Here is a 14,469-nt window from a genome sequence, read left to right on the forward strand (position 1 = left end):
TGTACTTGCATTTCCACTGCCTTTTTTCTGACCAAATCCCAGATCTCATTTGAGTGTCACACCATCTTCTTATGTACAAAAACAAACCTGTATCCTTCATTGATACTGTGCTCTGAAACTGCGGACTTGTCAGTTTAGTTGAGACAGATGCATCTCACATGCTCTGAACAGTGCTGTGAGATGCATCACTGCATCTGGCTGATGTACTGCTCATCACTCACAACTGACGGTGGAGATGCCAGGTGCCCATAGCCTTAATTGGTCTTTGAGCCAAGCATATTCTTGTTTCAAAGCATTGACCAGAATATACTTTTTATGTTGTGTTCCTCTATTATCCTGCAATCTTTGCTGTGGATTTCTCTGTGTATGGAAGGAATTCCAGGTGATTGGTTTCTTCTTCTGGGCCACTTTATTTCTTCTTCTTGTTTGATTGGAGAGCACATCTTATGTGTGTCTCTGAGAGTAGCCATTCTTGCAAAAGGTTTTGTGCAGATACCATAACTTAGTAGGCAGACTTTCCTTGTCACCTACGGCTCACATTCTGTGTACCACAATGGTGAGCCCTGACTTGTATCGCTGTGGACAGTAGCAGCTGTTGATGTTTAGGTATAGATCCTTGTGTGTCTTCTTCAGGTAGACAAAATGTCCCAGCCAACCACCAAGGTTCTTCTTTATCAGAATGTCCTGGAATGTCAAGGAATAGTAGGATTCCATTTTCTTCCATCTTGACAGTGAACCTAACATTGTCATGTATGCTGTTAAGGAGGCACAGGAATTCCTCTAGGTTTTCTTCACTGTGTGACCAAACCACAAATGTGTTGTCCACATATTTGTAGAGCTGCTTTGAAAGCTATTTCCTCTTAAGTGTTTTGTATATAGTTTAGCAATGCCTAGAGAGGATCTCATGATGATTCCATCTATCTGTTCATAGAAGTTTTCACTACAGTGGAAGTAAATGGTTGCGAGTGCAAGTAGGAACAGTTTCACAACATCATTGTTGAAATGACTTTCTAGTAGTACTGCAGAATCTTCTAGTGGTATCCATGTGTAAAGAGATGTCATGTCAAAGTGGGCTGATCTCCCTTGTCCAGACATCTCTCTTAAAGCATTTTCACAAATTCTGTTGAGTTCTTGACACGGTGTGGACAGAGACCCATGAGAGGTTTTAGTAGATTTGCCAAGTGTTGGGCTGTGGCAAATTTATAGTGTTCACTTTTGGACATAGTGGAACTCTTTGTTTGTTTATTTTCAGGAGGCCGTCAAGTCATAGTGTTACCGATGTTGTAGGGTGCTGCATTCTGATCATATCCTTGTCCAGAACTCAGTTGTTGAGGAGTCAGATGGTCTTCCCTTCACAGCTAGTGTAGGATCCTTCTTCACTTGCTTGTATACCAGATCCTGTAGAAGCATCATAATCTTCTGCTAACAGTCATATGACCATAACAGCGCTGTTGTATTGCCTTTGTCAGCTACCAAGATGACTATATTGTTGTATACAGCCTTGCGTTCTGCCACAAAGACATCATTATTTAGCATTTTGGCATTGTCAAGGATCTACTGGTCTCGCTACTCATCTCTTCTGCAGTATCAGTGGGGAGCCCCCAGACTGCTTGCTCGATGCTGCTGATGATTTAGGAAATGTTCTTCAAACAGGTGCAAAATTCAGACCTTTTGACTTCATGGATGTTACTGCCCCATCCATTGCCTTCATGGTAAAATTGATGATAGTCCTCAAATCACTAGTGTTGATATTCTGCAGGCAAATCCTCAGATGTCAGTGGAACTGGTTGCATTGCTTCATAGTAGCTTTCCACTTACAGAGTACGGTGGTCGTACCTACTCCCACACGCAGGGTGAGAGACTGGATGCAAGGTGCAGGTGGCAAGTGAGTGGAGTTTGTAGGATTTTTTCCAGTTCTAGCCTTGCAACATGGGTTTGTTGCTACACAAAGGCTGAACTAATACACTGTGGAATTTGTTTTGTTCACATAATGTTGATGGGATGTCATAAGTTAGCAAACTGTGGCATAACCTCTTTATCCTTATACCACTGTAAGAAAGGCAGTCTACTGAGTGGACTCACTTTCTAGATTTGTAGCTTTTGCAGCACCCCAAAGGGAAGCCTGTATTCCAATATATTCCTGTTACCTGATAACAGAAAGTCCTGGTGGAATGTAAATAATTCAAGGAGTAAAGGTAGCAACTCACAAAGTGTATAAGCACCAAGTCATCAAAAGTCCTCCATCTTTGCTAATCCCTGCCCCACACCAAACTCTACCCTTGCCCCAAGGCTTTAACTTCACTAATCCTGCATTCACACACCCTCTTCCACTCAGTCTCCTTCTTCCTCCATTCTTTCTCACCCTTCCAAACCATTCCTCCATGTTACTGTGTGCTGGACACAACTCCTCATATCTGCGGCCAGAACAAGCTCATTGGTGCCACCTTCCTGTCCAGTGCATCTTCTGAGCACCACTACCATTCCCTGCCAGCTTTCTCCACTTGCAACTCCACTCAACATAACCTGTGTGTGTGTGTGTGTGTGTGTGTGTGTGTGTGTGGGTGGGTGGGTGGGGGGTGGGGGGTGGGGGGGGGGGGGTAGATAGGTGTGCATGTACTCTGTAGCTCTGAAAAAAAATTGACCAAAAGCTAGAAAAGATCTGTCTTGTTTACATGCCTTTCAACAACTCAGCATCTTTATTATTCGCTGAATTGTTATATTTACTCCTTAAAGTACTTACATTCCTTTTGTCTGTTGCACATGTTGTTCCAATTTCCACTGCAGATGTTCTTCCTTCTTCAGCTGCGAATATAGATTACCTTTGTAATGGTTTCTGTGTTGCTACTCATCTGTTGTTGCTGCTTGTGTGTGTTCCTTTTCTGATCCTGCTCTGCTTTGTGATTTCTCTGTCACCTCTGATATTAGACTTTATGGTTGATTTTTTATTGTGTGATCCCATTTCACTTCTTTTATTTCCACACAAGGTACAAAAATACCACAAACCATCATTGTCAGCATGAATGTAACTATATGAGCTGGCACTGGCTCAACAGCAAAGCCGCAGAGCTGAATGCTGGAAGAGGGAACATAACTGAATGTGAGAGTCAGTCTATGGGGGAGCAGAGAGTCTGAACACTGCATTGAGAAGAGTCTAAGGATAAACACAAACATGACCAGCACAAACAACTGACACTAGCACCTGGAAACAAAGAACAGTGTGAGGCAAAGGCCAGGTCTGAGGTAGCCGAAATCAATGTAAGAACTGCTGGGCAAGGCCTACCACCACTGGAAAGTAAACTCCTAAGTCAGTGGGTGTGCCAAAGCCACACTTCCTGTGTGCCTTCCATGACAGCATTCTGTTCTATAATGCTGCAGTATCCATACCAACTCATCTACATCTATCTTGATGCCCAAGCACAGGGACACTAAACCACTCCCCACTGAAAAGGCCACATAGAGATGTAAATGACCTTATTTCTGCCACGACCTCTGTCATAAAACCGGTGATGGTGCAAGACTATGTGCAGTGGATCAACCACTGATGGAGATAATGCAGATGCAGCTATCTCTGCCATATGGTGCAAGGTTCTGGAGACTGGGTGATAGTTGATCTGCTAGCATTGGTGGGGGTGAGGACTCAGCACTGGTGAATGGGGGGAGGGGCGGGGGGGGGGGGGGGGGGCACCAAATCAAATTCCATGAACTCCATCTTGGCAGTCACCAGAGCTATCCCCACCAGGGCCCTAGTTGCTGTCATAATTGGGAACCCCTCATTGGATCAGTTCTGTGATTGACCCCATCATCTAGCCGGTGTGGAGATGGCAGTTGTGAGGGTCCAACAGGTTGCTAACACAACTGCTCCTAACAAATGTCCACTACAAACAAATGCTGAGCTTTGTGGCCTGCCACTATACCTGAAAGTCATCCTTACTGTCGGTAGAAAGACCAGGCCCAAATGCAGCCCTGTGGTGCAAAAGGGTTGAATCATGATGGTCTGGGGTATATGGCTTATGGCACAACAAATTCAAAAGACCCTGCAGCTGGCACTCATGGAAATATTCCACCAGACTGCACTCATTAAACAATGTCAGCTGGTATGCAGCAAGAAAACTAGACAGTGTATCATCACAGGAAAAGGTAAGTGATTAAATTGGTGAAGCCCAATGATAATGTTGAGCACCAAGAAATTCTGAGGAGTTGTATCCAACAGCAGCTGCAGATATCCATCATGCAAGTTTATGCATAAAAAATACTGGCCCACAACTTCACCAACAACTTCTGCAGCTGTGGAACTGGATACAAAACCAGGACACACTGTGCACTGACTGACTGTTTCAAATCACCACAAAGGCATATGGCATAATCTGGCTTCTGAATCACCACCAGAGGGGTGGCCCATTGACTAAATGAAATAGGAGAAACAACAACAAGGTCCTGCCAATGTTGAAACTTGGCCTTGACATTGTCAAACAAGGCAAAAGAAATGGGGCAGGGGTGACAAAGTTCAGGTATCATTGAAGACTTCAGGAAGACATATGCCTCAAAGTTTTCTGCATGACCCAAGGCGTTCTCAAATAGCTAATTGTATGACCACAGGAAGGAGCCTTAATCTTGAAAGTGGAGCAGTTAAGACACTAAATGTGCTCAAGATACTAAATGTACTCTGCCAACCACCTGGAAACAAAAAACAGAAAAGGGGTCTAAACCAAAAATATTTCGTACCAATGATGAATTCACCACTAACAATGTATGTTGCCATTCCATATTCTTGTAATGCACAGAGATGGAGAACTGCCCTCTGAAAGGAATGCATTGTTTATTGTAAGACACAACTTGACATAGTGGCCATTGCAGCAAATGGGGTGGAAATCAGTAGATGTGATTTACATGTACAGACAAACAAATGAATAAAATTTCAGAAAAAAATTGGATGATTTTTTCAAGACAAAGAGTTTCACAAATTGAGCAAGTCAATGATGCATTCATCCACTTCTGGCCCTTACACAAGTAGTTATTTGGCTAGGCATTGATAGAGTTGTTGGATGTCCTCCAGAACAACATCATGCCAAGTTCTGTCCAATTGGTGCATTAGATTGTCAAAATCCCAGGCTGGTTGGAGAGCCCTGCCCATAATGCTCCAAAAATTCTCAGTTTGGGAAGAGATGTGGCAATGTTGCTGGCCAAGTCAGGGTTTGGTAAGCATGAAGACAAGCAGAAGAAACTCTCATCACATGTGGGCAGATGTTACCTTGTTGAAATGTAATTCCAGGATGGCTTGCCATGCAAGGCAACAAAACGGAGTGTAGAACATCACTGAAGTACCAATGTGCTGTAAGGTTGCTGCGAATGACAACCAAAGGGGTCCTGTTATGAAATGAAATTAAACCCCAGACCACATGGTAGGTGATAATCAGGTTGGTATCCCACTATGATCTGGGGTGCCTCCAGACATGTCTTTGCTGGTCATCAGGGCTCAATTCAAAGCAGGACTTATCACTGAAGACAATTCTACTCTAGTGAACAAGATTCCAGGCCGAATGTGCCTAATACCACTGCAGACAGGCTTGTTGGTGTACAGAGGTCAATAGCACCCAGTGCAAGGGGCACCATGAGGTCAGCCTCCTTTCTGTGAGCCAACTATTAATGGTCTTTGTGGTCATTGAAGCACCAATTGCGTGTCAGATCAATGATAATGACAAACCCAGGGCTCTGAGTGCCTCTCTGATGATTGCTTCATCCTCCCATTCTGCCATCTCTCTAGGTTGATTGCTTTGTTCTTGACTCTGTGTTTGGCCATAGTTCACCCACTCCTGCCAACATAATCAAAGAATGGCATCAGTCCTATTCAGTACACCATTCACACACCTGTCTGGGAGGCTAGTTAATGTGCAACTGAGCACACAGAGAATGAAATTTGGAAATAGTTTATGCCCTGGTATTGACATGTCACTGTTTACTATCTTTCCCAGCTGTGTGGTGAAATTGCACTGCAGTGTCACACATTCATCCATCAGCTGCCAAAGTTTAGAATTTTGCATTTTCTGTCGATACCTGTATCAATATCAATTTGTGATCAATTTTCATAACTCCTTCATGGTGCATCATTTCTTTTTCTTTGCGTGTATGTTGAGTACTTACCTTTACCTCTTGCATTATTTGACCTTGTTCCTTACTATCAGAGAGATAACAAACATTAAATTCTCTGGATGTTCAAGACAAGTTACCATAACCTTATGAAAGGATTTCAGCAGAACTTTGCCCATGAAATAAATAGTGATATTCCTCCCACTGATTTCCATTCCTAAGGAATGTGTGACACTTTCTGGTTTCTTTCAGTTTTGATTTGTGTCATTTATTTAGTGAAGGTAATTGTTCAATGAAACATACTGATTACAAAAGTTCTAAATATGATGACCTGGCCAAAGTAATTATAAATGAAAATTATTCAGCAACAATGGTAATATAATTATAAAACATTTTTGAAAGTTATATGATGCCTAGATCTTTCAAGTAATCAAATGTATCTATGAAAGATAATGTTAACATCATTTGTGAGAGTAGTTTGTTTTGAGTGAGTGATGTGATTAATGAAGTTTATTTGATAGACAATAATATTTACTGCTGTAAAAGCAAAGGTTAGGATACTTCACATTTACATCACGAGCACAGACAAAAATTCGTGATAATTTTCAAGTAAAGCAGAGGCAGTTAATAAATTTGTGAACATGTGATTGACACAAAATTAATAATTGCAGATATTTATTAATACATACTTAAATTAAAACTTAGCCTTTTTTAAGTTGCATAGTCACAACAAATTTCTCATTATTCAATGCACATGCTTCTTTGACATGGACCAAAATTGCTACAAAAGTTTTGCAGCTATTAATTTGTATATAAAAAAAGGGGTGGGGGTGGGGGGGTCGGGAGAACCCAAACAATTGATTTGGTTGTTTCTATAAATGCTTCCATATGAAATTATAGTTCTAGTGCAAATAATGATTAAAGGGAAAATATAATTAGTGATACCCTTTGTATTGAATATCTTTGATACTAAATTCCCAGGAAATAAAATCCCAAACACAACATTACAAATCCAGTCATGTTTGGATATTTACATTGTTGAAATAAGCATTGGTATTTTTTATTTCAGAATTCTTTTACTCTGAACCTCCTTAATCACCCCTCCCATTTTCAGTGTTTAAAAAATTTAAAATACATTTACACTCATCTGGAACCTGGAAGTGTGATTTCCAGGAATCTCAAATATAGTGTTATGATAATAGTTCTGGAATTAGTAGTTGTGCATGAGATTAAGATTAGAATTTTAAATTAAGCCTACAGAAGAAATTCCCTGATGCGCCATATACAATTGGAATCAGAAATCATGCAACAAACTAAGGACAGTGGCACCCCTTGCAATGGAAATCATTTCTTCTCAAGTAACTCATAACTCCTGAAATCTTGTTTTGGGTTTATGTTCATTTGTTAAAGTGTGTCATACATTGTAGATGCAGTCATTTCAAAGGTACAGTCATCAAACCTAAAATTTGTTATGGTTATGTATACAGTGTTGAACCAGACGACAATGCTATTTTCTCAGCCTCTATTCTGCTTATTTTATGTTGATATTTCTACAAGCAGCTACAACCAGTCATTTACTAAGCATAGATGGCTCACCAACATAATGATGTGTTATTGCAATGTTAGAAGAAATGGAAAAGGTGTCTTCAGTTTCTGCTGGTGCCAGTTTCTCGCTGACACTTTCTACAACACACCCTGTTAGCTGAACTTCAAGAAACATACATTTTTCATATTTGCTATATTGGCATAAGTGCAATGTAAGCCTGATGATGTTTTTAAGATTAGATTAGATTCATTTTTTGTTCCATAGATTCACAATGAGGAGATCCTTGTGCACATGAGAGTTTTCAGCCAACTCTCAACTAGCACACGTAACATTGTCCCTGAAATGAGCTCAAGTCAAACATCAATATGAGACAAAAATCTGCAAGCATAATGCAAACCACATACATTAAGGGGAAGGAAATGTTGCCATATGGCTTTAACATGATGTTCAATTTGTATAATGGATTTTGTTGTGAAATGCTGATGACAATACCTTTACAACACAAATCTCATTTGCTGAACAGATGGTTCATGTAAGACGGATACTTCTACACATAGGAATAGTCATATCTGAGATAATAAATGCCATGCAGTGTTTGCTATAGTGTTTACTGACAGATTTGTTGTGGAATTGTTTGTAACAATCTGGTGGAGCCTATCATTTTGACATCCCATTTCAACAGTGCAAGTTACTTTGATGTCCTTTAGAACATTACTATGCTGATTCAGAAGAATGTAATTTTGATAATATGCAGAATCTTGTGGTTCTAGACTCCACTGTACTCCAGGCAAATTTTGTAAGCACATCCCAGCAACACGTCTTTGGGCAATGTGTAGTCGAAGAGGGGCTCGGGGTAGGCACTGTAAAACTTGTTAGATAAGTTTTCCTCAATGGTGTGTAAGGATGAATATGTGGGAATGTTAGCATCACTGTCCAGAGAAAATGACTTGCAGTTTTATTTCTGATATTTGACAGCAGCAGTTGAGTTCACTCTGTGACTCGAGTGTATTAAGTCTTGTATTCTGGTATGTATTGAGTTTCTATAAAATAAAGTGTGTTGTGTAGTCCATACCACTGTGTTGTCTGTCATTCACTATCACAACATACTGGAGGTCCACAAATATATTAGTCATTTACTTCACTATGTCAACCATCTTTTCTTCCTTTGCCCATTACCAGTCCGTATTCTACACCAGTGAAAATTTGTAGCTTGACAAATTTGATTTTCTGCTCAACTTTGTAAACATATAAATAAATATACAGGCCTTAAGTTACTGGATTTTTATATCCATAATTTGAGTTAGACTAACCTTACATGCTCTGTATGATATGCTACAGACAGGAGTGCATAACTTCATAATAATACATTGGATGATATGAGTTACTAAAGAATTCTTATTATTATATTTCTCATTTTGCTGCTTAGTTTGTGATGTATCCTGTATGTATTTCTGTTAGAAACTGAACTTCATGGTGAACTATTCGTGAATGTTAGCGATTTTCTTATTCTATACAATACATTCTCAGAATTTCTTTAACTTTACATGAAACTATTCTGTTGTAAAAACAAGCATAACATTTTAAGTTTCATAAATATGCCTCAAGGGAATATTTGTACTGTAATATGTGCAATTCCACTACATAATGGATAAAATAATAACTTCTAAAAGTCATAATGCATAATTTTACCCATAATTTTGTTTTTGTTGTCCTAATTTTAGGTCAACTTAGGAAACCAAAATTGATCATCTGTGAGAATGAGCCAGTAGAACTACCACCAGAAGTGGTTAGAGGTAGGATAATGGTTTGTGTTAAAATTCTGTGCTCTAACAGTCTGTTGTTTACTAACAAATGTTATGGCTTCATATCAGTATTTCTAAGTGTCATTTTGATGAAGATGATAATTGCTTCAGCATAGTCACTGCCAGAAATGTAATGTTTCTGCCCCACAGAAGGAGGTATCTGTGCTTATGAATTACTGGCAAATGGAGTTCAGATTTGAAGTAAAATGGAACAATTTTTAAAATATGCAACACGGAACGTAATTTTTTTTAAAAATATGGTATTAGTGAGCAAAGCAGTAATAAAGTAAATAAATACAGGTTTGTTGCTCAGTGCTTGTGGGTACAGAAAAAGGGGATAAATGTTCGTTAAACCAGTATACGTCACCCACCATAGCTTGCTTTATCCAGACGGTTTTTGAGAGGCATTAAAAGTGTAACATAATCAAGTTGTTTTGAAGTCTTGTGATTCCCAAACAATGTATTATGAAAATACACATTTGACAAGGTATAAAACAATGCAAGCAGCATTCAGTGGAATTCCTCCCTAGGTAAAGTAATGGTAGAAATCAAACTATGAAAATCTGTTACGAAATAACAACATGAGTTAGGGAAGATTGCTGCACATAACATAAAGGAGGCATTGAAATGGGATGGAGAATAGTAACAAAGAGAAACAGCACTGAATTTTAGAATGGAAGATAAGCCACTGGATGTTTAATGTAATGTGATGGAGAACAATAACAAAGGGAAACATCAGTGGATAGAAGGATGAAAGAAAAGCCACTGGGCATTTAATGTAATGGGACAGAGGACAGCAACAAAGGGGAAACAGCACTGGGTTGGAGAATGGAAGGGTAGTCACTGAGTACCTTCTCTATGTGATGAGTAACAATCTGTCCTAATTAATATTGTTAAAATAATGGTGGAAATGTTCACTTTAAAAAAATCAAAAGCAGCATGCCAAGACATGCATGTTGATAATTTATAACAAAAGCAATAATCCCAAGAATTGAGCACCTAATGATATTTAGCTTCAACAAGAGTATACACTAATTGCATTTTTTGAGTGCACATATTGCTAATCATTTGCCTTATATGCCATAGAATGCTGCCATGGTGTAGTTTGATGGATTAAAGTAAAAATGTAGCAATTGATTCTTCCATTGCAGTTGTTAATTTGCTATAGAATGAGAGCCTTATAATTCTGATTGTATTAGTTTCTGTTGGATGCTGTTTTTTATTATTACTTTTGCCCTTTATTTTCTTAATACAGTGATATAAACCAATATAAATGGAATTTTTTATTTTGTGTGTGATCGTCCCTACACAGATGGTATCTAATAATGTTTGATGACAATTCATCTACTGCTTCTTTGTGAACAGAGATTACTTGCTATTATTTTCATTTATCATTTAGTTTACATACTTTCCTACTGACTAATTAAAGACTGGCATCTAATTTGTTTGCAGTTTTTAGAGTTTTTATATAAGGCTAAAAGATTCACTACTGCAGCAAACAACAACAAAAATGTTTGCTGTGAATTTCTCATTATTTGGTTTACATTTTCAAGAAGCCTCTTCATCTGAGCTATATTCAATAGTGTAAAAAATAACTCAACAGTTTTTGAAATATTTATCTGCCTTTTAGTCACTACTTAGCATTTCTAAAAAATCTTTGCCAGTGCCTGCAATGTATTACTGTAATCTTGGAACTTCTTGCCATTCCCTTAATACACCACTGCCAGAAATTTTTAAGCACATACTTTAAAATGTTGCAGTATTAATAGCATTTATTGGTGTCATTGTAATCACATGAAGCATGCATGATCTCCTCTTCTGTTTCAACCATGAGGGGAAACCTGGAAAGTCAGCTTTGTTGTCCAGAGAAAGGTCCTGTTGGAGATCTTAATTGCTACATTTCCCTGACCCGTGAAGTTCATGCCCCTACTAGTAATCATTTGAAAATGTTGTTGCCTCAGAGTTATCCAAAGAATCCATGCAAAAATGCTAAAGAAAATGATAAAATATCCACTTTTTTACATTTGTGATAATAATGACCCTTCAGACAGTCGTAGGTACCTAATGCTGAAGCCACATCAGTTTGCATTTGTGTTGTTGTTGTCTTCAGTCCAAAGACTGGTTTGATGCAACTTTCCATGCTACTATATCCGGTGCAAGCCTCTTCATCTCTGAATAACTGCTGCAACCCACATCTATTTGAACCTGCTTCATGTAATCACCTCTTGGTCTCTCTCTGCAATTTTTAACGCCCCCCCCCCCCCCCCCACACACACACACTTACTTCCCTCCAAAACTAAATTTATGGTTCCTTGACATTTCAGAATGTGTCATATAAGCTGATCTTCTTTTAGTCAAATTATGCTACAAATTCCTTTCCTCCCCAGTTCTCTTTCAGTACCTCCTCATGAGTTACACAATCTACCCATATAATCTTGAGCATTCTTCTGTAGCACCATATTTCAAAGGCTTCTGTTCTCTTCTTGTCTGAGCTGCTTATCAACCATGTTTCACTTCCCTAGAAGGCTACATGCCAGTGTTCAGAGAACAATTCCTAACATGTAATTTTATATTCAATGTTAGAAAATTTCTCTTCTTTAGAAACACTTGCCATTCTACATTTTATATCCTCTCTACTTCAGCACTCATAAATTATTTTATTGCACAAAAAGCAAAACTCATCTAGTACTATCAGTGCCTCACTTCCTAATCTAATTTCCTCAGTATTGCCTGATTTAATTTGACTACATTCCATTGCCTTTGTTTTGCTTTTGTTAATTTTCATTTTATATCCTCCTTTCAAGACACTATCCATTCCATTCAACTGCACTTCCAAGTCCTTTCATATCTCTGACAGAATTACAATGTCACTTGCAATCTGCAAAGCTTTTGTTTAATTCCCTTTCTAAATTTCTCATTGCTTTCCTTCACAGCTTACTCAATGTATATGTTGGATAACACTGTGAATAAGCTACAATCCTGTCTCACTCCCTTCTCAATTATGGCTTCCCTTTCATTATTTTCGGCTCTTATAACAGCTGTCTGGTTTTTGGATGAATTGTAAATAAACTTTCGCTCCCTGAATTTTACCCTTGCTACCTTCAGAATTTCAAATAGTGTGTTCCAGTCAACATTGTCAAAAACTTTCTCTGAATCTACAAATGCTATAAATGTAGTTTTGCCTTTCCTTAACTTATCTTCTAAGGTAAGTCATAGGGTCAGTATTGCCTTGTGTGCTCCAACATTTCTCTGGAAACCAAACTGATCTTCCATGGGACCAGCTTCTACCAATTTTTCCATTCTTCTATAAATAATACATATCAATATTTTGCAAGAATGACTTTGTAGTGACCCAGGTCAGCCAATGCCACTATGGGTCAGGGAATAGAGATGTGGTGCAGGAGTGGTGCTACACCTGGAGGCTTCAGTAACATAGTGATATGTGGAATGTCATTTTGCTACCAGGATGAATACACCTTAGAGTAATGTAGCTGCTTCATAGCATTGTGCAGTATGTGGGGCCTCAGGAGCACACTGAAGAGAACTGCTGATGCTCCTCTTCAGCAAGTCGTGACACTGGTGCCACAGGTCAATGAGTGGTGGCCTACGTATGGTGTTCAGACTGCAACACAGGAGAGAGTGGGTACTGTCGATTACCAGATGTTTTACACCACACATGGTAGCTCTACACCTTAATGCTCTTGTGGACAGCCCATCGTGCACTTAGGTGAGTGTAGCTGACTGCACGGTCCAGGACAGTTGTTGTTATGAAAGACTGGTCCTGGTCTCCCAACACTGGATGACCAAGACTGCAGTAGATGTTTACAGAAAAGCTAGGGTGCTGTGCATATGTGCCACGCCTGGATGGTGTGGGGATCACAGTTTGCAGATCATCCAGGAATGCCCCTTAGTAGGTGGAGGGCTGGCAGCACACCAGTCTACTTCTCATTTGTGATGTCCAAGTAGGTTGCAACAGCAGACAATAGCTGTAGCTCACATCGTAATGGCTACATCTCGACATCAAAATCTGCAAACAGGTACGATGCAGATCATCGTCGATCAGCTTGTTGCAATTTCACTGGAACTCAATAGACCATCATTCTAGCTGGCATTGGTGACACAGACGGAATGGCAGCATGACTGAATATGTCTGGGAACTCCAAAAGCCTGATTATTTAAGCAGCAGAGCATGCACCTACTACATAGTATCTCTAGATGGATGAGCAAATTTGCCCTGGTTTATTGGACTCATCAGCATTCCTTGCCTCTATTCTTGATTTTTGTGCTCAGGTCTTACTGCACCGTTTGACTATTACAGTGGCACTCTGGTGCTTTGAGTTACAAAGTGTTACTACATATTGCCCTGTTACGTAGTACTGCAGTATTCACTAAATGCATCCCTTGCTCTGAGGTTGCATGGCAACAGTCAACTAGTGCCTTGCCTTCTGTTACATTGGCAGTATGCCATGTTGACATACCAACTGACACACCAGTTCTGAGCTGGCCTGCTTGGCTCTGAGCTCACTGAGTAAATCTTCATGAAATTTAGGCATGCACACTGAATTCATCATGTGGTGCAACAACTTATTAAACTGACAGTTTGATAGTATCCACACCTGTCAGCACCTTCTTACTTTTGAATTCAAATTCTTGCAGTCTTTTTTAAGTCTGAGGATATTTCCCCTGTCTCGTAAACATTGCACACCAGATGGAATAGTTTTGCCATGGTCAACTCTCCCAAGGACACAAGCAGCTCTGAGGGAATGTCATGTGCTCCAGGGGTCATTTTTCAGCCTAGGTTTTTCATTGCTCTTTCAGATTTTCTCACAGTATCATATCTCCCATCTCATATTCATCTACTTTCTCTTCCCTTGCCTTCAAGTTAATTTCCCTTGTATACATTCCTTCCATGTTTCAGCTCTCTCTTCTTTGCTTAGTACTGGTTTTTCATCTGAGCTCCTGATATTCATATAGATGCTTCTCTTTTCTCCAAAGGCCTGTTTAATTTCGCTGTTGGCAGTATCAATCTTTCCCCTA

At 39.4% G+C, this 14,469-nt stretch overlaps 1 protein-coding gene across 4 annotated transcripts in view; it reads left to right on the forward strand.

Annotated features, from left to right (window-relative positions):
• The window catches only part of LOC126248726 (LIM domain and actin-binding protein 1), a 212,605-nt gene that overhangs the window by 115,622 nt on the left and 82,514 nt on the right, over positions 1-14,469 (forward strand). For all 4 annotated transcript variants that reach the window (XM_049950041.1, XM_049950043.1, XM_049950044.1 and 1 more), the window contains one exon: positions 9,352-9,423. In XM_049950041.1, the coding sequence (XP_049805998.1) occupies positions 9,352-9,423 (72 nt within the window). The remainder of the gene's footprint in view (positions 1-9,351; positions 9,424-14,469) is intronic.

The sequence above is a fragment of the Schistocerca nitens genome, chromosome 3 (genome assembly GCF_023898315.1).
Source record: "Schistocerca nitens isolate TAMUIC-IGC-003100 chromosome 3, iqSchNite1.1, whole genome shotgun sequence".
Classification (NCBI taxonomy): domain Eukaryota; kingdom Metazoa; phylum Arthropoda; class Insecta; order Orthoptera; family Acrididae; genus Schistocerca; species Schistocerca nitens.